The sequence below is a fragment of the Pituophis catenifer genome, unplaced genomic scaffold, assembly GCF_029215685.1.
Source record: "Pituophis catenifer annectens isolate HBS135680 unplaced genomic scaffold, rPitCat1.0.hap2 SCAF_7, whole genome shotgun sequence".
NCBI classification, from domain to species: Eukaryota; Metazoa; Chordata; class Lepidosauria; order Squamata; family Colubridae; genus Pituophis; species Pituophis catenifer.
The window spans coordinates 17,988,419-18,014,839 of record NW_027256887.1 but is presented as its reverse complement, the minus strand read 5'-3'; the positions used below and the strand labels follow the sequence as shown (position 1 = coordinate 18,014,839).

The 26,421-nt window shown below is 40.0% G+C and overlaps 1 protein-coding gene across 1 annotated transcript; it reads right to left on the bottom strand.

Moving 5' to 3' along the window:
* Positions 1-1,398: 1,398 nt before the first annotated feature.
* Positions 1,399-25,367, bottom strand: CRELD2 (cysteine rich with EGF like domains 2). Its single transcript, XM_070946669.1, has 10 exons — positions 25,126-25,367; positions 22,960-23,042; positions 19,246-19,356; positions 16,349-16,440; positions 14,739-14,915; positions 5,113-5,208; positions 4,413-4,496; positions 3,794-3,889; positions 3,545-3,685; positions 1,399-1,911 (listed from the first exon to the last, which is right to left on the bottom strand). Exons 1-10 carry the CDS (start codon positions 25,297-25,299, stop codon positions 1,859-1,861), a joined length of 1,107 nt encoding a protein of 368 aa, XP_070802770.1. The 5' UTR covers positions 25,300-25,367; the 3' UTR covers positions 1,399-1,858.
* Between the last annotated feature and the right edge of the window lie 1,054 nt (positions 25,368-26,421).

The following is a 26,421-nucleotide window of genomic DNA, read 5'->3' as shown; positions in this document are numbered from 1 at the left end:
TGCCTTTCACAAAAACGGCTCCATTCCAGCTGCTCCCCCCTCCCCCTCCCGGGGATTGCCTTAAAGGGACAGGCTGCAGCAGCTCCGTTCTGAATGGAGGGAGAAAAGTTAGCATTCTCTCTGCTGCATTTAACATTGAATTCTGTAGAATATTGAGCGGCCGGAAGAGGTGAGCGGCAACCGGCCGGGCATGGGTGGGGCCAAGGAGGGGTAATTACTACCAGTTCAGCGAACTGATGCCCATAATCCCTAGCGGTTTGCCCAAATGGGTAAAAACTGGTAGGATTTCACCCCTGGGGGAAATCTTTTACTTTTAATGAGGTGAAAACTGTGGGAACCTTCAGAGTCGGTTTTCACCAGTCTGTGTGAAAATGATATATCCAATAAAACTATTCTTTGAGGAATCTCCCTGCCTCGTAGTTCTGTTTGCTATGGGTGTATTACTTGGAACCCGGACAGTAAGTTGGACAAGCATTTCACCATGTACCATATTTTTCTGAAGCACAGAATTGATTTATGACACCCCAACACCTCATTTGCTCCCAATACAGAATGTGACAAAAATTATAAACTTTTTTTTTCATTTTTGAGAATAGCTGAAAAGTGTATATTAAGGCTTGAAGATTTTGTGGGTAGGGTTTGGCCAAGGAACAAAACGTATTTTTTAATGATTTCACATGTCTTACAGTATTCATTTCAGCCTACAATTCCCTTCCCACAATACAGCTCCAAAAGGCCCAAAGTGTAGATCTGGCTACTCATCATGCATTCCCAAGGCAGGTCACAAAGTCCAGATATGAACTCCAGGTATAAAAATGTTGCACCAGCAGCAGGCAAACGATTCAGGTGCTACGTGAGCTGACAACTGGCTTCTAGGAGCATTTTAATGATTCCATATAGCTGGCTGAACTGTTTGATCTCAAAACCAGCTTATTTAATTTCTTAAAGGTGATGATCAGAATGTTCTTGTATTGGACTACACTATGAATTTAAATATACCTTATTTAAACACATCTAAAATCTTTTCGTGGGATTGTAAATTTTTGATGATGTAGTCTGATTTTGACTTACCTGTATTCATCTGTATTCAATTCATCTACATATTTTCTTTTAAAGTGTAAAAGCAATTGAAAATTAAGATATATCACATTCTGTTTTCTAATTTAATGGACCTAAAGAACAGTTAAGTACTCATTTGTTCCTAAAGATAATTTCTTCTATTTTGATGGACAGGGGCTTATTCCAATAGAAATTTAGAACTACCATTTTTACAATATAAAGCTGAAGTCTTAAATTAATGAGGTATCATTGGTATTATGAGCTACCAATGATGAGTAATATACTTTAGACACATAAAAATGATTTTGAGAACTAAAAATGAATACCATCACATAAGGCTTACAGAAAATACAAAGCAGCCACAATAAATCTTTAATGACAAAGTTGACCATCAAGATTTTACTCATTTTTTCCAAATGCCAGTCTTCTTTTACCAACATTGAAAAAGAATTAAAAAAAGTCCAAATCTAAGTCTTTCATTTGCCAAGTATTTTCCTTTTCTATTGCTCCACAAATGACGAATAGTGCTGAAATGGGCACAATCCATTCAATTTAAGCAAATGTCACTAATCACTTCTACTAGGATAGAAGTACTAGGATAGTATAACGCCTGGATAAAAAGTAGTCGTTCTTATTTTGTACAGAAATGCAATTTTAAGCACAATTTTTCATTTATTTCCAAAGGGAATCATACTGGCAACCTGCACTTATATAACACCATTTACATATCGCCTTGGATAGTGGTTTTCAGCTCAATAATTTAAGGGTTAGATATCGATGTCTCATCTTGGAATGTGGATCATAAGTCTTCATGGATATCAGATGAACTTGTATTTGCTGATGTTTTCTCTTCTGTCAAAATGAATAAATCTTAATTAAAAGTAATTCCTATGCAGTTACACTACTGCTATTGCCTAGTATTCAGAAGTGCCAATGCTTGTGTGGAAAGTGTATAGATGCGCCCAGGGAGAGCAGTGGTTTATTTTTCTTTACGTTGGCAAGATACCATTCCAGAGAGACCTTGTCTACTCTTGTGCTGGCAGGAGAAATGGAAAGCCCTTAAAAGCACATGGAATATTGTGCATAAGGTGGAGGTCTTGCCATATTTTTTTAAAGCAGCCAGTACATCTACTGTGTTTCTCCAAAAATAATAAGGCCTGGTCTTATTTTCTTTTCGGCCCCCCAAAAAGCACCAGTTCTTATTTTCAAGGGATGTCTTACCTCCTTGCCTTAGGATCACCGCAGCCATGCCTGACATGCCCTGACACCTGTCATGCCACTGCCCGACTTCTGTGGCTGCTCGTGGCCAGATGCTGCGAGGCTCGTAGGAGGCTGCATGGCACATTGTGCTGTTGTGCATGTGAGAGGCGGCATTGGTGCAGCCCTGCTGCATTCTACTGCGAGCAGTGGCACCGGCGTGATGCACCATGTGCCGTCTAGCCATGAGCGGCGGCACCAGTGCGATGCACCACATGGCATCCACCCGCAAGCAGCCGAAAGCGGCTGCAGAAGAAGTTGGGCAATGGTGCGACAGGTGTCGAGGCATAGGCCTGGCTGCGGCAATCCTAAGATAAGTGGGTGCAGGATGCTCCACCCCACCACTCCCGTTCTAGCTTGATTTTTACACCTGCGCCTCATTCCACCTCATACAACCAGATGGTGGGTGGGGATTTATTAGAGTTTATTTTGGAGGTAGGTCTTATATTAGGCACAGACGTGAAAATCGGGCTAAGGCTTGTTTTTTGGGTAGGTTGTATTTTCAGGGAAACACGGTATATATTCTCTTTTTAAAACCATATGAATGTAAACCCAATACATCAGTACTAAGAGAATAATGCAGACAGGAATGTACACTGTCATCATTAAATATTCTGCTATATAATTCACAATGTTGGATCTGCAAGGATGTCTATACTTACAGGTGGTACAGTCTAAGTTTCTGAAATCCTTACTGTGGATTCTTTGCTTGACTTCTAATACACTTCTTAAGCTGAACTTGACCGTACCACAGTTGAGACTCAATCGTGGCTTAAATAAATTTGGGGAGCTGAATCTCTAGCCTACTTTTTGGTAGATACTCGTCTGTTACATTGCATAACACAATCTTCTCAGCCCGACTCTTCCTTTTGTTCTCAACCTTATTTTAGCATTCACCAACCTGTCTTCTTAATGTGATGCCTTCCATGTTGGATAACCAACCTCAGAATTCCCACTCTAGTTGGAGAACAGGCTGGAAACGGTTAACTTAGGTTGACATAATTATTGGTACAAAATTACTATGAGTTTCATGGCAGGATTTGATCTTTATGATTTTGTTCAATACCAGAAAAGATACCAGGAATCAATCAGAAAATATAGTGATCAGCTTAAAATGTAAAAATATATATTTAAAGGGAAATGTAAGAACACTGAAATTTTCTTTGGATCAGTAATTATTACCACACCACTCTCCCCACTAAATCCCACTGGAAAGACAGTCACTCGCCTGCTTTTATGGATGGAACACAGATGCCTTCTTTGTCTTCAAAGCCCTCTGAGCAGATACATTTGTAACCTCCTGGAGTATTAATACAATTTGTATTTTCGCCTGTGCATACTTCTTCAGTGTGTAAGCACTCATCTATATCTACAAAAATGTATGGTAAAATGAAATTTAACAATATGCAGGTGAATTATTAAATAAAATTAACAGTTTCAAAAATGTTGTATATCCACGATGTTATAATAATCTAACCTGTGCATGTTTCTTCTTTCATTTCGTAGCCAGTTACACAGCTTTTACATTTATTAGGCCCTTCTCCTGTACATCCCAAGCAGCTGAGATCACATGCTAAAATGTAAAATAGAAATTCCATTACGATGGAGTCTTGGTCTCTTTGAGTGTAATTATTTGCTCGGAGACATTTCATTACACAACTAGGTAACATAATTGGAGTGAGTGTGGGGTTTGCTGCCTGTTTATATATAGTAACATGTCATTACATTTAACAGGACAGGCATGATTAGCTAGAGAAAATGCAAAATTAATGGACACACAATTAATGAGGCAATAGTTACAATCATGACTAAGGTATTTGTATAAAAATATTTGCATTAAGTTGGGTCCTCAGTCATGTTTCCCCCATTGAAGCGTATTAGGGAAATCTGAAAGTGCACACACAACGCAGTGTCAAGCCTTAAATGTCAAATGCAGTGCCATATCAAACTTTACATTTGAAATTAAAGTGAAGGTCCACTAATTATTTTTAAATTTTCACTTCTAACAATCAATTGGCCCTTTTGTTAGTCAAGAAATAACAAATTAAGCAGTCTATACATATTGTGCTTTATTTAGAAATAGTTAAAAAAAAGACCTTTGCAGGCGAAAGAACCATCTGTGTTCAAACAATATTGATCAGAATTGCAAGGAGATTCTTCTACTGCACATTCATCCACATCTGAAAAAATGAACCCACATTAAAGGTTATAGGCAGAATAATGGAAATGTTCAAAACTTTAAAAGAAATTGGATATGCAAGATAGTATTAAAATATAGATTGCACTGTATTAGTTACATTTAATCAAAAGTTAAATGGTCTTTATGATTTTCACACTTGTCCGCCTTGTTTCTTTTCTAAGAACAAAATGATCCACAAACAGGAATAGTGAAAGAAGAGGCAAAATAAATGAGAAGTACACAGATAAACTGTGAAGACTTCTCTTATACGCAAAACTAGTTCTGGCTGCTTAACAAATTATGGTTACAATATGTGAATGTATCCGTTTCTCAGTATTATTTAATGAATACAACTACAGATCATTTAATTCTCCCATCTTTGCCTTTATTTTAAAACTAAATAGTTAACATTATCTTACAAAGTAAGCACAGAGTTGGAACTTGATATGAACAAGCTAGAGAGCTACAATTTTGCTATATTTGATTGAAATGATTGGCAGCATAAACATCTATAGTGCATATGAGAAAGAGAAGATAATTATTTATCCTTTAGAATAAATTATTAGTAAATTATTTGGCAGATTTTTTTTAAAGAAGTATCACATAGTCATTCTTACCTACACAGGCTTCTTCATGTCTAAGCCAACCTTCTTTACAATCTTTACAGTCCTTGTTGGTTGCCCCAGTACATGTTTTACATGAATAATGACAAGCTATTAAGAGAAGTAACATTTGCAAGATTGTTATGGACATACAGAACTTTAAAAAGTTTGCAACTGAAACAAAAAAGAAAGCAACTGTACAAAAATTGCTTCTTTTTCACATTTTTTTTTTCATTTCTGAGTCATTTCTGGAATAGGAATTTTATAGCTATGTTTAAAGCTCAAAAAATATACAGGGGAAAAAAGGACTACTTTGCTTTTTATTTCCTGCTCACTGTTTTGAAACATTTCTCTGCTTTATGTATGGTATAATTTGCTTTCTTTCCTCCCACTGTATTTCAGTCAGGATTCCTTATTCATATCAAATCAGGACAGACATTCCAGTCACACCTCCAGAACACTTGGTAGAAGCACATGGAAGCTTAGCCATTGTGACTTTTCTCTTCTGCCACTGTCTTGCCTTCCAGTTTTGGGGTTTATTAAACAGGACCAAAACAGGAAAGAAAGAATAAAACACATCCATGTATGTATGTATCTATCTTTTCAGACATATCTGTCTGTTGTGCTACGCTATGTGTGTGTGTGCACAACTGTTTCAAAAAAGGATGACCATGTTATCCTTATTCTTTTTATTGCTAAAAGTTCAGGCCTTCAGCACAAAAAAGAGAAATGTGTGGTCCCAATTATTCATGATGTATGTTACCTGGGACTTATAAACAAGTAGGCTATCTATGAACTATTACCATGTCAATTTGACACTAAATTATTCGTTGGTCAATATTCTTCAAGACAGTGCAGGTCCTTGCTGTTCACAAGTATTTGTGACATATATTCAAATTGATAGGTACAAACCCAACAAAATTAGAACATTTGCCCCCCCCCAAAAAAAACAAAAAAAAAAAAACATGCAGGCAGGACAGTTCTTCTTTACGTTAACTCAGTATTTCGATCTTAATAAAAGTTGGCTAATGATCATGAATGCTCATTTCAATCTAAATAAATACCAGCACACCATAGATAACCTCAAGGAGTAACTGAAACAAGCTACGACCAGAACACACAAAAATTCTGATCTAGCCAAATACACTAAGATTGAAATATCCAGAATCATTGATCTTATCATTCTCTGCCTCATTACCTACTTTTATTTTGGGGACCAGAACACATCACCTCCAGTAGCCAATACCAAGATAAGCATGGATTAACACCAGACAAACTATAGAGCAGAAAATATGGAGATTCTTGGTGGTCTCTGAGTTTACCTTAACTTACCAAGGAGAAAACCACATCCCCATCAACACTGGCAGATATATATATATATATATATATATATATATACATATATACATACATACATACATACATACATACATACATACATATATATATATATATATATATTTTTCTTACTTCTTCGTAGGGTTTATGTGTGTTTTTCTTCTAGCCAGGTTTTCCCTACGTAGCCAAGGTTGCTACAAAAAAACCTTGGCTACGTAGGGAAAACCTGGCTAGAAGAAAAACATATATATATATATATATATATATATATATATGTTTTCTCAGATTTTCGCGGGTGTTTGTATGTAGGTCTTTGGTTATTCGGGTCTTCTCCCACGTAAAATTGGAAGTGTCTTGGCGACGTTTCGACGAAGTCTCATTCGTCATCTTCAGGCTGGTGTTCTCGGCTTCGTGCTTCCAGGAGCAATGTGAGATCGCAGCTGTCTCTTCCTTTTAACTGCTAGTGGGGGTGTGAGCTGATTGGGTGGGAACTTGGCTGTGTTCTGATTGGGTGGAGGTGTGTTCTGATTGGTTAGGGGCTTGGCTGTGCTCTGATTGGATGGGGGGGTTGGTTGTGCTTTGATTGGCTGGGGGTGTGTTCTGTTTGGGTGGGGGCTTGGTTGTGCTCAGCTTAGTCTGAGTTGCAGGGGGATTTGAGCTGGTGAGCTGCGTTGTTGTTGTTTGGCTTCGTGTTTTTGGCCGTGCGAGCTCTTCATGTGGGTGTCAGTCTGCTTCATGTATGGATTGGAGGGGTTTAAAGTGGCTAATGATGCAGCTGCGGTCTGGCTTCTGGTCCTTGGTCATGGCTCATTATCAGTGTGGGTTTGAGTCTGCTTTCTGCATGGATGTGTGGTGGTGACATCCTGTGTGGCTCTCGTGAGTGTGGGTCTGGTGTCATTCGTCGTGTTAGGGACTCGTTTGTCAATCAGGGCGGGTTTCCAAATGGCTGGTAGGCGGGTGGTATCGTCTCGTTTGTTCATGCTGTGTGGGCGTTTTTCTATCTCGATGGCTTCTCTGATTATTCTGTTGTTAAAGTGTTCAGTTTTGGCGATAGTTCTGGTCTTTTTAAAGTCAATATCATGTCCTGTGGCTTTAAGGTGTTGGACCAGGGAAGAAGTTGGTTCCTCTTTTCTGACTGAGTTCTTGTGTTCTTCTATGCGTGCACTTATTCGTCTGTTGGTTTGTCCGATGTATGTGGTGGGGCAGGCGGTGCATGGGATTTCATATACTCCTTGATTTTCTAACTCAATTTTGTCTTTGGGGTTCCTTAGGATGGTGGATATTTTTCGGTTTGTGCAGAATGCTGTCTTGATGTTATGTTTGTGGAGGATTTTGCTTATTCTGTCTGTGGTTCCTTTTATGTATGGGAGGAGGGCCTTGCCATTTTCTTGCTCTCTGTCTTGGATTTTAGTGGGGGTTTCTTTTTGGATTAGGTTGGTGATCTTATTTCTTTGGAATCCATTGGATGTTAGTACGTTAGTGAGAGTGTGTAGTTCGGTTTTTAGGTGTTGTTCGTCAGCTAAGCGTTTTGTTCTGGAAATGAGTGTCTTGGCTACAGAGTTGATCTGGGCAGGGTGGTGGTGTGAGAGTGCGTGCAGATAGCGGTTTGTGTGTGTTTTCTTCTGGTAGATAGTGTGTCCTAGGGAGCCATTGGATTTTCTGTAGACTAAGACATCCAGGAAGGGAAGTTGGTTGTTCACTTCTGTTTCCATGGTGAACTGTATTTTGGGGTGTAGGCTGTTGAGGTGTGTGAGGAAGTTGTCCAGTTTTTCTTTCCCATGTGGCCAGATTATGAAGGTGTCGTCCACATATCTGAGCCAGAGTTTGGGTTTGTGATCAGATTTTTCTAGAGCTTGGGTTTCAAAGTATTCCATATAGAGTTTGGCAATGACAGGTGAGAGGGGTGATCCCATGGGTGCTCCTTCTGTTTGTTTGTATTTCTGTCCATTATAGATGAAGTATGTGTTGGATAGGCAGTGGTTGGTCAGATCTAAGATGTGCTTGGGGGGGGGGGTTATATTTGTTTTGGATAACTGTCAAGGCTTCTTTGATTGGAACTTGGGTGAAGAGGGATATGACATCGAAGCTCACGAGTAGGTCACTGGGCTGTAAGTTTTGTTGCTTTATGATGTCTATGAACTGGAATGAGTTTTTTACATATGAGGCGATGGATTCTGCATAGGGCTGTAGTTGTTTGGCGAGAAATTTGGCTAGGTTTTGTAGAGGTGAGCCAATGGAGCTGACTATGGGTCTAAGTGGGGTTCCTTCTTTGTGTATCTTGGGGAGACCATAAAGCTTAGGGCATCTGGATGATTTCTCTCTGGGTATGATTCTTTGCTGAATCTCTTCGCTGATGGGGGAGGCTTTTATTTTGGATCTGGTGGTTTTTTCCAGGTAGGTGGTGGGGTCTGTGTTTAGGGGTTTGTATATGGAGTCTTGGAGTAGGTTGGTTAATTTGGTTTGGTAGTCAGATGTGTTCATAACCACCGTGGCATTGCCCTTGTCTGCTGGTAGGATTATTATGCTGGTGTCTTCTTTCAGGTTAAGTAGTGCTGTCTGTTCCTCTTTGGGTAAGTTACTTTTGGGTGGCTTGCTGGTGCAGAGGATGTTGGTGATTTCGAGTCTGATTCTGTTTGCGTCGTCGGGGTTGATTTTGGTCAGGCTGGTTTCAACTCCGCATATAATGGTTTCAGTGGGGATGCTTTTGGGAGCGACTGCAAAGTTGAATCCTTTGGAAAGGACATTGGTTTCGGCTTTGGTGAGGATCCTATCTGAGATGTTATGCACTGTTTGTTTCATGTGTGGCTGTGAGGGTGGAGGGGATTGTTTCTGGCGTTCTTGTAGTCTTCGGAGTTTGTTGGTGTGTGTGTCTGTCTTGAGGGTGGTCTGTGTTTCGGCTCTCCAGACGGCAAGTTGTTTGGATTTGTCCCAAAGTGCGGGGTGGATCTTGTTGCTGAGTTTGAGGTGAAGTGTGAGGAGATCCTTGTTGATTCGGTCTAGGAGGAATCTTTTTCTGTGGAGTTCATTTCTGATTAGGGCTAGTTCTGTTCTTTTCAGAATGCGTTTGGTGGCTGCAGAGTTGGAGTGGAATTTCAGTTGGAAGCCTGTGGGGATTAAATTTTGATCTCGGCAGTTGCGTAGGAATGCAAGGTCACATAAAATGGAAGCCCTTATTGACAAACGAGTCCCTAACACGACGAATGACACCAGACCCACACTCACGAGAGCCACACAGGATGTCACCACCACACATCCATGCAGAAAGCAGACTCAAACCCACACTGATAATGAGCCATGACCAAGGACCAGAAGCCAGACCGCAGCTGCATCATTAGCCACTTTAAACCCCTCCAATCCATACATGAAGCAGACTGACACCCACCATAAAGAGCTCGCACGGCCAAAAACACGAAGCCAAACAACAACGCAGCTCACTAGCTCAAATCCCCCTGCAACTCAGACTAAGCTGAGCACAACCAAGCCCCCACCCAAACAGAACACACCCCCAGCCAATCAGAGCACAACCAACCCCCCCATCCAATCAGAGCACAGCCAAGCCCCTAACCAATCAGAACACACCTCCACCCAATCAGAACACAGCCAAGTTCCCACCCAATCAGCTCACACCCCCACTAGCAGTTAAAAGGAAGAGACAGCTGCGATCTCACATTGCTCCTGGAAGCACGAAGCCGAGAACACCAGCCTGAAGATGATGAATGAGACTTCGTCGAAACGTCGCCAAGACACTTCCAATTTTACGTGGGAGAAGACCCGAATAACCAAAGACCTACATATATATATATATATATATATATATATATATATATATATATATATATATATATATATATATATATATATATATCTTTTTTCTTTTTTCATAGGCTTTTATGTGCATATTCTTTCTAGCCAGGTTTTACCTATGTAAACTTAGTTGTTCTTCAGCCCTAGGTTCTGTGAAATCTCATTCACAAGTTCTTGGGCCCTTTTTCTGCTGCCAAACTGCAACTCTGTGTTGCTTCCTGGGAGACCCATTCTGCTGCCAAACTGCAACTCTGTGTTGCTTCCTGGGAGACCCAGATAGCTATTTCTACCTCTTAAGGCGTCATCAGTGGGCCACACCCACTTCCCAATTATCCTCCCTGTAAAAGGCATAATGTATCTTTTTTCTTTTTTCATAGGCTTTTATGTGCATATTCTTTCTAGCCAGGTTTTACCTATGTAAACTTAGTTGTTCTTCAGCCCTAGGTTCTGTGAAATCTCATTCACAAGTTCTTGGGCCCTTTTTCTGCTGCCAAACTGCAACTCTGTGTTGCTTCCTGGGAGACCCATTCTGCTGCCAAACTGCAACTCTGTGTTGCTTCCTGGGAGACCCAGATAGCTATTTCTACCTCTTAAGGCGTCATCAGTGGGCCACACCCACTTCCCAATTATCCTCCCTGTAAAAGGCATAATGTATCTTTTTTCTTTTTTCATAGGCTTTTATGTGCATATTCTTTCTAGCCAGGTTTTACCTATGTAAACTTAGTTGTTCTTCAGCCCTAGGTTCTGTGAAATCTCATTCACAAGTTCTTGGGCCCTTTTTCTGCTGCCAAACTGCAACTCTGTGTTGCTTCCTGGGAGACCCATTCTGCTGCCAAACTGCAACTCTGTGTTGCTTCCTGGGAGACCCAGATAGCTATTTCTACCTCTTAAGGCGTCATCAGTGGGCCACACCCACTTCCCAATTATCCTCCCTGTAAAAGGCATAATGTATCTTTTTTCTTTTTTCATAGGCTTTTATGTGCATATTCTTTCTAGCCAGGTTTTACCTATGTAAACTTAGTTGTTCTTCAGCCCTAGGTTCTGTGAAATCTCATTCACAAGTTCTTGGGCCCTTTTTCTGCTGCCAAACTGCAACTCTGTGTTGCTTCCTGGGAGACCCATTCTGCTGCCAAACTGCAACTCTGTGTTGCTTCCTGGGAGACCCAGATAGCTATTTCTACCTCTTAAGGCGTCATCAGTGGGCCACACCCACTTCCCAATTATCCTCCCTGTAAAAGGCATAATGTATCTTTTTTCTTTTTTCATAGGCTTTTATGTGCATATTCTTTCTAGCCAGGTTTTACCTATGTAAACTTAGTTGTTCTTCAGCCCTAGGTTCTGTGAAATCTCATTCACAAGTTCTTGGGCCCTTTTTCTGCTGCCAAACTGCAACTCTGTGTTGCTTCCTGGGAGACCCATTCTGCTGCCAAACTGCAACTCTGTGTTGCTTCCTGGGAGACCCAGATAGCTATTTCTACCTCTTAAGGCGTCATCAGTGGGCCACACCCACTTCCCAATTATCCTCCCTGTAAAAGGCATAATGTATCTTTTTTCTTTTTTCATAGGCTTTTATGTGCATATTCTTTCTAGCCAGGTTTTACCTATGTAAACTTAGTTGTTCTTCAGCCCTAGGTTCTGTGAAATCTCATTCACAAGTTCTTGGGCCCTTTTTCTGCTGCCAAACTGCAACTCTGTGTTGCTTCCTGGGAGACCCATTCTGCTGCCAAACTGCAACTCTGTGTTGCTTCCTGGGAGACCCAGATAGCTATTTCTACCTCTTAAGGCGTCATCAGTGGGCCACACCCACTTCCCAATTATCCTCCCTGTAAAAGGCATAATGTATCTTTTTTCTTTTTTCATAGGCTTTTATGTGCATATTCTTTCTAGCCAGGTTTTACCTATGTAAACTTAGTTGTTCTTCAGCCCTAGGTTCTGTGAAATCTCATTCACAAGTTCTTGGGCCCTTTTTCTGCTGCCAAACTGCAACTCTGTGTTGCTTCCTGGGAGACCCATTCTGCTGCCAAACTGCAACTCTGTGTTGCTTCCTGGGAGACCCAGATAGCTATTTCTACCTCTTAAGGCGTCATCAGTGGGCCACACCCACTTCCCAATTATCCTCCCTGTAAAAGGCATAATGTATCTTTTTTCTTTTTTCATAGGCTTTTATGTGCATATTCTTTCTAGCCAGGTTTTACCTATGTAAACTTAGTTGTTCTTCAGCCCTAGGTTCTGTGAAATCTCATTCACAAGTTCTTGGGCCCTTTTTCTGCTGCCAAACTGCAACTCTGTGTTGCTTCCTGGGAGACCCATTCTGCTGCCAAACTGCAACTCTGTGTTGCTTCCTGGGAGACCCAGATAGCTATTTCTACCTCTTAAGGCGTCATCAGTGGGCCACACCCACTTCCCAATTATCCTCCCTGTAAAAGGCATAATGTATCTTTTTTCTTTTTTCATAGGCTTTTATGTGCATATTCTTTCTAGCCAGGTTTTACCTATGTAAACTTAGTTGTTCTTCAGCCCTAGGTTCTGTGAAATCTCATTCACAAGTTCTTGGGCCCTTTTTCTGCTGCCAAACTGCAACTCTGTGTTGCTTCCTGGGAGACCCATTCTGCTGCCAAACTGCAACTCTGTGTTGCTTCCTGGGAGACCCAGATAGCTATTTCTACCTCTTAAGGCGTCATCAGTGGGCCACACCCACTTCCCAATTATCCTCCCTGTAAAAGGCATAATGTATCTTTTTTCTTTTTTCATAGGCTTTTATGTGCATATTCTTTCTAGCTTTTATGTGCATATTCTTTCTAATCTTGAATGACATTTCACAGAACCTAGGGCTGAAGAACAACTAAGTTTACATAGGTAAAACCTGGCTAGAAAGAATATGCACATAAAAGCCTATGAAAAAAGAAAAAAGATACATTATGCCTTTTACAGGGAGGATAATTGGGAAGTGGGTGTGGCCCACTGATGACGCCTTAAGAGGTAGAAATAGCTATCTGGGTCTCCCAGGAAGCAACACAGAGTTGCAGTTTGGCAGCAGAATGGGTCTCCCAGGAAGCAACACAGAGTTGCAGTTTGGCAGCAGAAAAAGGGCCCAAGAACTTGTGAATGAGATTTCACAGAACCTAGGGCTGAAGAACAACTAAGTTTACATAGGTAAAACCTGGCTAGAAAGAATATGCACATAAAAGCCTATGAAAAAAGAAAAAAGATACATTATGCCTTTTACAGGGAGGATAATTGGGAAGTGGGTGTGGCCCACTGATGACGCCTTAAGAGGTAGAAATAGCTATCTGGGTCTCCCAGGAAGCAACACAGAGTTGCAGTTTGGCAGCAGAATGGGTCTCCCAGGAAGCAACACAGAGTTGCAGTTTGGCAGCAGAAAAAGGGCCCAAGAACTTGTGAATGAGATTTCACAGAACCTAGGGCTGAAGAACAACTAAGTTTACATAGGTAAAACCTGGCTAGAAAGAATATGCACATAAAAGCCTATGAAAAAAGAAAAAAGATACATTATGCCTTTTACAGGGAGGATAATTGGGAAGTGGGTGTGGCCCACTGATGACGCCTTAAGAGGTAGAAATAGCTATCTGGGTCTCCCAGGAAGCAACACAGAGTTGCAGTTTGGCAGCAGAATGGGTCTCCCAGGAAGCAACACAGAGTTGCAGTTTGGCAGCAGAAAAAGGGCCCAAGAACTTGTGAATGAGATTTCACAGAACCTAGGGCTGAAGAACAACTAAGTTTACATAGGTAAAACCTGGCTAGAAAGAATATGCACATAAAAGCCTATGAAAAAAGAAAAAAGATACATTATGCCTTTTACAGGGAGGATAATTGGGAAGTGGGTGTGGCCCACTGATGACGCCTTAAGAGGTAGAAATAGCTATCTGGGTCTCCCAGGAAGCAACACAGAGTTGCAGTTTGGCAGCAGAATGGGTCTCCCAGGAAGCAACACAGAGTTGCAGTTTGGCAGCAGAAAAAGGGCCCAAGAACTTGTGAATGAGATTTCACAGAACCTAGGGCTGAAGAACAACTAAGTTTACATAGGTAAAACCTGGCAACCAGGTGTATGAGGGCATTTTTAAAATCAAAGGTTATATTTTATAATTAAAAACATTTTATATATATAATAAATCTTCAATGGCACAATTAATTACATTAAATTGATGTATTGCCCCTTTGCCCATTAATACATGGCTCAATCACCATAACATTGTAACCATTTACCTACTATGCTAACTGAAATGATTATTAGGCTGTACAGTACTATACTGCATTTGTTGTGCTCAATAATACAAATTGTTTCCTAAACATAAGGAATTAAAAAAATTGATTTAAATTGAACTGTTGAATTTTACGTACTCACTTCATCTTTTTGTATATTAATTACATGCATATTAATACCCACCAAGTATTTACTACAAAAAAGATATGTATGTATGAAATCTAAGATGCTAATTAATGAATCAATCACCCTGAATAATATAAGCATGTAAACATACCTGTGCAAACAGAATGCGTATCATTTCTGTAAGAGTTGTAGAATCCATCAGAACAATCCAAACAGAATTCTCCTTGATACTCCTTTTTGCACTTGCATGATCCATCACCCCCTCTAGTGCCATCTCCATCACAATTGCCATTTCCATGGCAAGGCTTTTCTGATCCCCCACGACAAGCTTCAAATAAGAACATGTTACATCACAGGTAAAACGAAATGTTTTGTTACTGTTTCTCTTGCTGTAGCTCAAGCTTAGTATTGTTATTTGTACGTTTCATGATGAAACCTATCAAGACATTTTATCTTTGTTTCAACTAAAAGTGTCAGAAATATTCAAACTTGTTTAATAACCACCTGAAAGCTCTGCAACTTATTATCTAGGTTATCTAAGGGACTGCCTCTCACCAATTTCTTCTACTCATCCTAGCAGGTAAGTAGTAGAAGCAGGTTGCAAGTCCTGTCTGCTAAGGAGCTCCATCTGACGGGACCCAGGAGACGAGCCTTTTCTGCTATGGCACCTGCCCTCTGGAACATTATTAAATCTGAGGTGAAGTTACCCCAACCGTTGTGGACTTTTGCAGAGCCCTCAAAAATATTGTTTTAATCAGGCCTGCAGACAATAGAGAAACCACACATTGGTTGTACCATATATGACATTCTAATTAACCCTCTTGCAATTTTGGTTTTACTTATGTTAACTGTTTACTTGGTTTTTATATTTGGCTTTAATAGTTGGCTTTATTGTATGCTGCCCAGAGTCACCTTGTGTGAGATGGTGGCCATATCAATTTGATAAAATAAATAAATATAATATGTGGGATTGAGAAATAAATATAATATGCGGGGTTATTCCCATTGGATAACTCCAATTTTTACTCACTTACCCCATCCCTACCCCTTAACTTATAACGCTTATGTATGAATAATGTATCACTGATATATTGCCTTCTTTTTTTGCACCACAAGCACAGGAAAAATAACAAAATATTTTAAAAACAGCTCCCTCATCTTAATGTAGAAGACAAATATCTGGTGATATATCCAACAAGCATTTGCTCTTAAATAAAGCTATTATTAGAAATCTAGTTGCTTATTGCATTCTTCATAATCCTTCCAAAACTTAAAGTAGTTCATTTAACTGATTCCATTCCATTACTTTCATTGTCTATCATCTCTCTAGACAAAAAAACTGATTTTCAGCAGAATTCACAACACTGAGGGCACAAATAAAGCTTAATTAAAGAGCCTTGATAGTACAGGGGTTTAGTGCACCCTGTTATTAACACAGCTGCCTGCAATTTCTGCTGGTTCGAATCTCTCCAAGGCTCAAGGTTGACTCAGCCTTCCATCCTTTCTAAGGTAGGTGAAATGAGGACCCAGTTTGTGGGGGCAATAAGCTGACTTTGTATAAAATATACAAAAGAATGAAGGCTATTGCTTAACGCATTGTAAGCCGCCCTGAGTCTCCAGAGAAGGGCGGCATATAAATCAAATTAAAAAAAAAATTATCTATATTAAAACTATCATATCATATCATATCATATCATATCATATCATATCATATCATATCATATTAAAACTTCCAGTATTTATCGATTCAACTTTAATTACCAACACAGTCTGGTCCATGTGTTCCAACAGGGCAGCAAACTTCAATTGTTTCAATACAAAGCCACTTAAACAAATCAGGGTGATTCTTCTTCCTGTAAGAATAAAATAATTCATAAATATAACATCTGTTCATGAATTTCATGCTAACCTGTGCAAGTTACATACCAACATAAATTTCTGCAAAAAAGAGATCAAGAGATCAACTACAAATTGCCACTGAATTCCAAAAGCCAATAATGTAAACACTATGCAAGATGTGTATATATTATGAATTGTTAGCCACTTTTGCTCGGCCATTTCAACCTGTAGTATCCTATACACAGCTTGGTCTCCTGATCCAGAACAAAGAAGTGAGCAACTGGCAATTGTACAAGTGAACCAGGGTATTGCAGTATGAATGTTTCCTACCTCATTATAACATTCATTTAAAGTTCATTTGAGAACAATGGGATATTTGTAAAACAACTCTTAACAGTTTGAGAATCTAATGTCTTAAATTATTATGCTAGATCTTTTTAACTGCCTTTTTAACAATACAACCTACTTTTTAAGGGGAACAAAAAGACCAGCTAACTTCCCTTGGTGCAAATAGTATGTTGTACCACAACTACCATACCTGCACTGGCCAGGTCTGCGAAATTGTTTTTGAGAAGTTGCACAACAATTTCCTACCAGAGCATCAGATGCTATAATGATCCACCTGGATGTTAAGCTAGACCCATCATTATTTCCAGCCATACTTTAAAAAAACAAACAGTGGATAGTGAGCTTGAATTTTGTATTGTATTGTCAATTGCTGACTGATCTCTGTTTATATCCATTTGCAACCTACCTGTTGCAGTATTTGGTCTAAGCCCTAACTCTAAGCATCAAAGTTAGGCATAACTCTAACTCTATAAGTACGATGTTAACTATACTATCTATCGTACTTCAAAAATCTTAGAATAAAATCCTGAGAGGTCAGGAAGTGCATCAGATCAGGGGTTCAACAAATGAAATATTGAACAAGATACCCAAGAGAAAACTAACTTAGGACATACTCTTAGAAACACAAGGCATTAATAATTACAATAATAACCTGTGTGAAAAATGGCAGCAAATTAAAAAGGACAAGGGAAGAGCAGAAAGCTGGATTTAGCAGTGAGAAGATCTACCTTGAATTTTAGTATCAACAATAATTTCCTTTATTTATTTATTAAATTTATATATCTCTTTTTTGCTGTTTGGGGTGATTTTAGGTGACTATCTATTTAAACTGAGAACAGAAACCAAATTATGGAAGTTTGACCTAAGAATAGCAAGAAAGTGGGAGAGAATAGAATATTTTCAATATTTACAGCAAAAACAAAAAGGATATTTTTTTTAAAGAATAAAGGGACTTTAAATTGAAGCTACAATCTGGTAATTAGTAACTGCTTCATTTGAGGAGAAAGTCATAATATCTTTTCAGCCCCTCTCATATTTAAGATATTATTAAAGTTTTCAGTAGTTCTGCAGCAACAGCTGGAGACAACTGACAACCTCGATGCATAACACACACACTCAGAGATACCCACATACACACGTATTGGGCATAATAATCTTTAACAGCAGAATTTTACAAAACAAAATAATAGCTACATGGGTAGACCTTTGTCAGTGAAGTCTATGGAAATGCCATTAAGCTCAATTATCAGAAGAGGACAAGGAAGAGGCTTTAACTTAACTTAACCAGGGATCACTAATCAAGGGCAAGATATCATTACAAATGTATAAAAGAATGAATTAGTATGAATGCATGTTCCGCACAAACATACACCAAAACCCTGAACATATGTATTCAATAAAATTTTTTGAGCAAAATGTAGCTGTATCTCAGGACCAAAAACTGGTTTGTAGGATTTGCAGCTAAGTGATGATATACAAGGAAGAACAACTTGCCCTTCTGATCCCAGGTAGTGCTGTCAGGGCTGGTAGTTAGATAAATTCTCTTCTTTAGTTGCAAATGTAGCAGATGCGATCTGGAATTGACAAGAACCTTATCATGGAATCCTAGGAAATAATGTCTAGAATGCTTATCACGTGCATTACTGTAGCATCTAGCAGCCATGTATAGCAACAGTGATGGAAATCTCAATACTAAATGCCATCAATAAAGAATATGCCAGGCTTCTGCAGGATATTGAAGTTTGTTGACAAAACTTTAAGAATGATTATATCCATCCACTGATGATGCAAAAACTCAGGGTAGTCTCCTGTCAATGGATATATCAATTTAATGCAATAAGCCATCATCATTTGCTTTTCCTTATCAGCAGATTGATAAATTACATTGGAAATATATGTCTCAAGGGGACACTTCAATGAATGTGTCTAGGACTTGAATGGCACAGACTTTCACTAGTCTATGCCATTCATAAAGCACCTGCCTTGTTTTGATGTTTGTACCCTAAGTGGATATAGCCAACCGGATACCCTCCAGATGCTTTGGCATGGTCATTGCTGAAGAATTATGGACATAGCTGTCCAAAGGTTCTGTAGGGCACTGAGTAATCTACCACTGTTTAACAAGGTGTGAGGAGAAGGGGGGAAACAGCTGCACTAAATGCAATCTACTTTTATTCTGCACAAGGTCTTTGAAAATAGTTTTAGATATTTTAAAACCATTGGCACAACACAAATGCTGCAGCAAAAACAAATTTATCCTACTCATGTAGGTTTAACTAAAGTATATAGTAAATAAGCATGCCTTATCAATTTAACAACAAAAGGGGAAATATGTTATCAAACTACATCTTAAAATGGGCTTTTAATGCATTTAATATTACTTTAGATTACCTACGTTTTAAAAAATCCCTACCTTTACCATGCACTTCTTACAGCCAATATTTAAAAAGTATTATTGCAGTTTTACTTACCGTTTGAACCACCAAATTTCTATATGTTCTTCATGCTCCTCTACCATATTGTTGCATTCAAAGTTACTACTGTCACACAGATTTTCTATAATTTCTACAAGACGAATTTCACTACATAAAAAAACAAGAAATGAGTTGATTTATTGAATTCTGACACAGTGCTGAAGTGTCCATAACACATATCTAAAAAAAATCAAGTGTTATTAACTTCTATATTATATAATCTACAACTACAATGTTGAGGAATATAGGCTGTCTAGAAAAATGAAATATAAACAAACAAATAAATAATCAATCAATCTACTATTTTAAGATGAAGTAGCTTATAATAATAAAATATTCAGCATCCCAAGACTGCAAAACTTTGAAGAGTTCTCCGCTGAAGGAAACTCCCTGCATGGAAGGTTTTCAGCTACACAGCTAACCTACAATGAAACATCACCATAATGCAACAAGCCACGTTTATCTGCTTTTCCTTATCAGCAGACTAATAAAATTAAAATTAAATTACATTGGAAATACAGATCTTAAGGGGACACTCCAATGGATGTCTTGTATACTTTCCACTGTACTGTGCCATTGGCTGTGACAAAGGTTAAAGAGCTCTTTTAGGCAGTACCCAGAGACAAGAGAGAACCGTTTCAGCAGGCAGCAGCAAGTTGCAACCCTACTGGTTTCCCCATTGATTTTCTGGGGAAGCCAGCAGAGAACATTGCAAATAGCAATCACATGATCGTGGAGCGCCAGTCCTAAGTGCAAACACACAAGCACACAGATCCAAATCACATGACCATAGAGGAAACCTATGTTTTGTAATGGTTGGAACTGCTTACAGGCTATCATATCCTTTCCAAGGGCACAGTTAACACATACTATTGAGCCAGGCTAAGATTCGATATTGGGATAAAACTCAAATATTAGAAATCCAAATCTTTGGTTAAGACAGAAGCGCCTCTTCCGTGCCAAGGTGCTGAATTGACAAACGGTATTTGACGTAGGTACAGAATTGTAAAAGGGCAAACTGACCCTAAACAGATACATCTGGTGTTTAATGTTTATTGCACCCCAAATGTCATGTAGATTTCAGAGAGAAAATATTGTTTCCCTTACTGTCCTCTTTACTGCTTGTGAGGCGTCTTCTAGCCTCTTATCTCCTTTTGTTATGTCTTGAGCTCCGGAGCTGAAAGCCTGAGCCTGTGGGAACAGGGCTGTTATGTCTTTCCTAGAGATAGATTAAAGGGTAGCTTCTACGTGTGAAATGCATCACTCTCTGTAATACTTTTGTCTTTAAACTGTATAAATACATGGCCAGAAGAAGCCATCGGCGTTCAGACTTTTTCGTGGTCTTCGGACTGTTTGAACCTTGCGCAAATAAAAACTCTTTCCTGCACTGAAGAGCTTGTCCTAGTCCGTCATTTTCCTGCAACAGCTGGCGACTCCGCCGGGACTCAAACCCGGAACCTTTGAATTAGAAGTCCAATGCGCTATCCATTTTTCCTGCAACACTATCACTGTTCTGATTGAGAATCACTGATATATATGCTCATTATAACATAATATAGATAGTTCTTAAAGAAGATTTAGGATTGGGATTTGAGAACTATAAGGGCTGGAAAAAATAAGAATTCCAAAAAAGCAATCTTCCTTCTTTTCTTTTCTCACCCGTTTCAATCACAGTCAAGATCAAGGCTAATTTGAAATTAGATTTTAAAATGATTGAATACAAGGATGACATGGAAAAAGATGTTAAACTGGACAGGCAAAAGAAACTAATGGATGTCTTAATAATTAATAGACATGTAGAAATAGCAAATCAAGAAAGTGACCTGGTAATTTTTTAAATATTGGAGTTACAAAAGAGGCTTATAAAAAGATTTAAAGAATTTTGTGAGAAGGGACAAAGAACAAATGAAAAGATTTCTACGACATTATTTGATGGTACTAAAGATCAGGATTGTTAAAAGTAAATGGAAGTTAGCTTATTTGATCTATTAAATTTGGTATGCTTTAACATTAGTGGAGTTTTACCTATATCAGGACTGAAATGGATATATAGGTTTGTTTAGATGTATAAATAAAAGTTGGGATAGGAGAAGAAATATTTATACTTGTGATGAAATCACATATTTATGTATTTCTTTTAATATATTTTTTCTTTCTTTTCTGCATCTTCTATTTTTTTTCTTTAGTTTGTATTAATCTTTGCTGTTATAATTGTAATCTTTAATAAAATTACTATTAAAAATGAACTGGCAAAGAAAACTGATGGAAACAAATGGATTCCTGAAGGAACTGGGGGATATCCAAAGGATTTGCTACAAGGCCCCATGGAAGCCTTAGTAATGCACTGAAACCAAGAGTTTCTGGACAGAATTGCATCTATAAGACCCCTCTCAACCCTTTACATCCATAATTCCCCATGGTTCATGGAGGAACTGAGGGTTCTGAAACAGTTTAAGAGACATCTAGAGCAATGGTCCCCATTTTCCGACTCCATGGACAAGCGGTGGCAGGTGGCAGGGATGGTTTTGTGTGTGCAACCTAATTCTGTGCATGTGCAAATGGTGCTCACCTACTACTTGCATAGACCAGTTCCCAATGAGACCCAGTCCATGGACTCTTGGTTTAGAGCACCGCTGGAGAAAAACAAAGGATGACTCTGATTGGATACAACTTAAAGCCGCTATTAAGGTCTATCTCATGGCAATACAAGTGGCAAAATAACACTATTTCTCCTCCCCTATTGCTTCTATAGAATTTCACCATTAGCCCTGTTTTGGATCACCTCGTCCCTCTGAGGCCAGGGGGGGCTCAGATGATCATGTCCAGGGTCATGAAGAAAAAAAATTGAACACCTGTCGGCTAAAATCACTTGGATTCATTCCCAGTTAGAATCCATGTGCGGAGCAGGTCCTTGTCACATGCTTAGGGAAACATCTTGCCCAGTAATTTGGAAACAGTTTGATCCTGTTGGCCTTAAGGAAGTGGACAGGATTCTATGCACTGTCAATGCAATCACCTATCAATTAGGCCAGTGATGGCTAACCTTTTTTCCCTTGGGTGCCAAAAGCGTGCGCGCACCCATAATGCAATACTCCTCCCACATGCCCCGCCTCTCTGCACATGCGTGCGACCCCCCTGCATGCACATATGACCGCTGCATGCGCGCACGACTCCTGCTCCCCCCGCACATGCAACCCTCCCCCTTTTGGCCTCACATCCCCAAACAGCACTGGGGGTGAAAGCCTTTGCCTCCCAAAACAGCTGGGGGGGGGGCGAAGTTTCCAAATCGGCTGGGAGAGGGAAAAAAGCCTCGCCTCCCAAAACATCGCTGGGAGGGGAATCTCCAGAGATCTGGGAAGGCACAGGCAGCAGAAAGTGAAGAGAAAGATAGGTCTCCCCATGCATGCCGCTTGCAGGGTAGACCCGAAAATCAGCTGGCCGGCGGGAAGCGATTACGCATGCGCAGTGGAGCTAAGCTAGGCGACGTCTCATGTGCCCACAGAGAGGGTTCCGGGTGCCAACTGTGGCGTGCATGCCATAGGTTCGCCATCACGGAATTAGGTTATCCTATTGTCTTTAAACAGAGTCAGGTATTTAACTCTAAATTAACCGCATTTCTGCTTTATACACCGTATTCAGTCCCAGGCATCTTGCTCTTGCTCACTGCAAAGCATATTAGCACACTGAGAAGAAAAATAATATCTGCTATACCTTGATTCATATTTTGATAATGTTTTTTCTTCCCACGCTGTATTGCCACCTCCAAAGTTCTTCTTTGCTGTGTCTGTTAGACCCTTCAGAACACAAGTTTGATAAAATGACATTTTTCAAAATATTGTTTTTACCACCAAAAAGCAGAAACTTTTTCAGAAAAGGTATACCCTAGCCTCAGTACATTATACATTATAATCAATTATATATTTGTAAAAACAAATGTTATTTTTTTGGTTTCCTTGTTTCTGAAGAATAGTTTATAGAGAAATCTGAAAGCAACAGGTTACTTTATTTCTACAGTTTACTCTACCAAGGTCCAGTAAGAAATATTTACAGAAAGTGTACATACAATACAGAAATGTATTATTCTGCAGATGAATTAACTTACTTTTTTGAAAGCTTTTGAAACTTCAAGTCCATACAAAGGGTAAGCTCTATTAATTGATATATTATTGCTTTTTCTACCTTTGCAAATATTAAGCAGCATTTTTGAACGCACTCTTTTATCAACATGTTCTGAAACCAGGAACAACCATTCAAAAATTCACTAGTGTCAGTGCACCTAACAGTACTAATCTTTCCAATAATTAATCCCAATATGGAAGATTTCTAATTTTGTACAGTTCTCAACAAATATGTTCTCAGGTCATAACTTACATGTTTGAGTTTTAAAAAGGTTGGAATCTGATTTTCCCACGTTACTTTCACATGCTATGTAACAGCCTAACTAAAATACATATCCCTATCTGTAACATCATAAAACTGAATTAGCAAGTGTTTTAACAAATACTTTCTGTCACGGTTTAAAATTTAAGGATTTTTTTAAAAAGAAACATTTCTAGTACATGAGAGCCAGTATGGTGGATTGATAAGAGGTGTTAGTACAGGTAGTTCTTGACTTATGACCATAATCGAGTCCAAAATTTCCACTGCGAAGCAAGGCAATTGAATCGTTTTAGTTTTTTTGCCACAGTTGTTAAGTGAATCATGCCATTGTTAAACAAATCTATAATTTCCTACATTGACTTGGCTTATTGGAAGCCGGCAGAGGAATGGTAATCACATGACCGTAGAAAAGTGTCATGTCATAAATACATGCTAGCTACCTGCTCTGATTTTTGATCAAATGACCATGGGGTTGCTGCAACCGGTTGTAAGTGTGAAAAATTGTTATGTCACTTTTCATTTTTTTAAACTTCCAATGGTCACTAAATGAATGGTTATAAGCAGGGGTGAAATCCAGCAGCGGAAATTTTGAGTAATTTGGAGAACCAGCAAATACCACCTCTGGCTGGCCCCAGAGTAGGATGGGAATGGGGATTTTGCAGTATCCTTCCCCTGGAGTGGGGTGGGAATGGGGATTTTGCAGTATCCTTCCCCAGGAGTGGGGAGGGAATGGGGATTTTGCAGTATCCTTCCCCAGGAGTGGGGTGGGAATGGAGATTTTGCAATATCCTTCCCCTGGAGTGGGGAGGGAATGGGGATTTTGCAGTATCCTTCCCCTGGAGTGGGGTGGGAATGGGGATTTTGCAGTATCCTTCCCCTGGAGTGGGGAGGGAATGGGGATTTTGCAGTATCCTTCCCCTGGAGTGGGGTGGGAATGGGGATTTTGCAGTATCCTTCCCCTGGAGTGGGGTGGGAATGGGGATTTTGCAGTATCCTTCCCCTGCCACGCCCACCAAGCCACGCCCATAGAACCGGTAGTAAAATAAATTTGGATTTCACCACTGGTTATAAGTCGAGGACTACCTGTCTAGTTGTGCTTTTTAGGCATGAAAGCCAGCTGGGTCATTTGGGGCCAGTTTCCCCCCCTTCTCTCTCTCAGCCCAGCCCACCTCACAGGGTTGTTGTTACTGCAGGGAAAACAAGGACGAAAGTTCACCTCCTGGAATTAATTTCTGAAACCTCCGTTAACGGACACAACCCTAACTAATAATGCTATTAAAAATAAGCCAGTACACAAGTATTTGTGGACAAGGAATACCAAGTAATTTGTTGGCGTTACCATTTTTTTTTTTAAAAAAAATTAGTTTTAATGAGGGGGCGGGGAAAGCCAACTTTCTCCTACTATGTTGGACCGTTAAGTGGAAGCCAGCTGTGGGCTGGCGGTTAAGGTCACCCTCCGCCCTCCTTCAGCTGCCTCAGCTTCCCTGCCTCTCCCACCTGAGTGAACCGGTCGACGATCCCTCGACAGGTGTTGCAGGCTTGCCGGAGCTTCTCCTCAGGGGAGGCCAGAGCCGGCGACGCGGGCGGGAAGGAGAGGAGGAGGAAGGCCAGGAGGTTGAGGAAAGCAAAAGCTTCCAGCCATCTCCTCCACGCAGCCCGACCGGCTTTCATGGCTTCAAGCAACCCCGCCAGCTTCGAAGGCCGGCTCTGCCACCGGCCCTCATTCAGAACCCTGGTTTTTTTTTTTTTTTATATATATATATAGACCCGCCCAACGTTCACTTCCAGCCAATCGTTGGGCCCACAGCGGAGACCCTCGCGCTGGGAAAGCAGGGCACGTGGCCCAATCGCGGCTCGCCACGCTCTGAGCCAATGAGAAACCCACGTAGGGGGAAAAAAAAAAAAGGAAAGCGAAGACCTACGCAGAGGTCTTCAAGCTTGGCCGCTTTTAAGACTTGTGGACTTCAACTCCCAGAATTCTCCAGCCAGCTATGCTATGCTATGCTATATTGTGTATACTATACAGCCAGTTATGCTGGCTGGAGAATTCTGGGAGTTGAAGTCCACAAGTTTTAAAGAGGCCCAAGCTTGAAGACCTCTGAGCTAAGGAAACCGAACCGTAGACGTACGTACGTACGTTGGGTTCCATTCTTCAGGATTGTGACGTCATCCTTTAGAATTTTTCTTTTTTTTTTTAAAAAAAAAAGCGAGGAATTATGAAGAGATCACCCCCCCTGTGTATATAAATCAGTTCCGTTGCAAGAAGTGGTGTTTGCTCAACCATTCATTTGGATTTTATTACTATTACCAACATCCATCCCAGTTTCTGGGATAACTAAGGCACTAACTAAGGATAACCGCCTATTAAGAAAGGAAATATAAACAGAAACCATCGTCATAATTCTGTAAAAAATAATAATAATAAACGCACAAAGAGAGAGAAGAAGATCCTTCCTACAGGAGATTGATTTGAATGGTGGAGAGGAGCCGTTGTTTTCTTCCTCTATCTCTCTCTTCCAAGGATCTCACCCCCACCCCCCAACCCCACAAGCCGGGGAGTTGCTGCTAGTAATGAGGATCCGTTCAAAAACATTGAAAAGGCCATGACGCTGCAGGGAAGCCGGGCAGGAGAAGGAGGAACAAGCGCTGCAACGTTTTGGCAACGGGAGAGAAAAGATTAAGAAGCAAGGCTCACGAAGAAGAAAGACCCCCCCTTTTTTTTTGGGATGGGAGAAGGGAGGAAGGGATGAGAAAGCCAGGCCAAATTGCAAAAAAAAAATAAAAATAATAATA

Bases quoted from the DNA above. Each gene is read 5' to 3' on its own strand.
- CRELD2 (XM_070946669.1), bottom strand. From the start codon at position 25,299: ATGAAAGCCGGTCGGGCTGCGTGGAGGAGATGGCTGGAAGCTTTTGCT. The intron at 23,043-25,125 runs GTGGGAGAGGCA...TGTGTTCTGAAG, and splicing joins TCGTCGACCGGTTCACTCAG to GGTCTAACAGACACAGCAAA. The intron at 3,686-3,793 runs GTTAGATTATTA...ACATTTTTGTAG, and splicing joins GAAAGAAGAAACATGCACAG to ATATAGATGAGTGCTTACAC.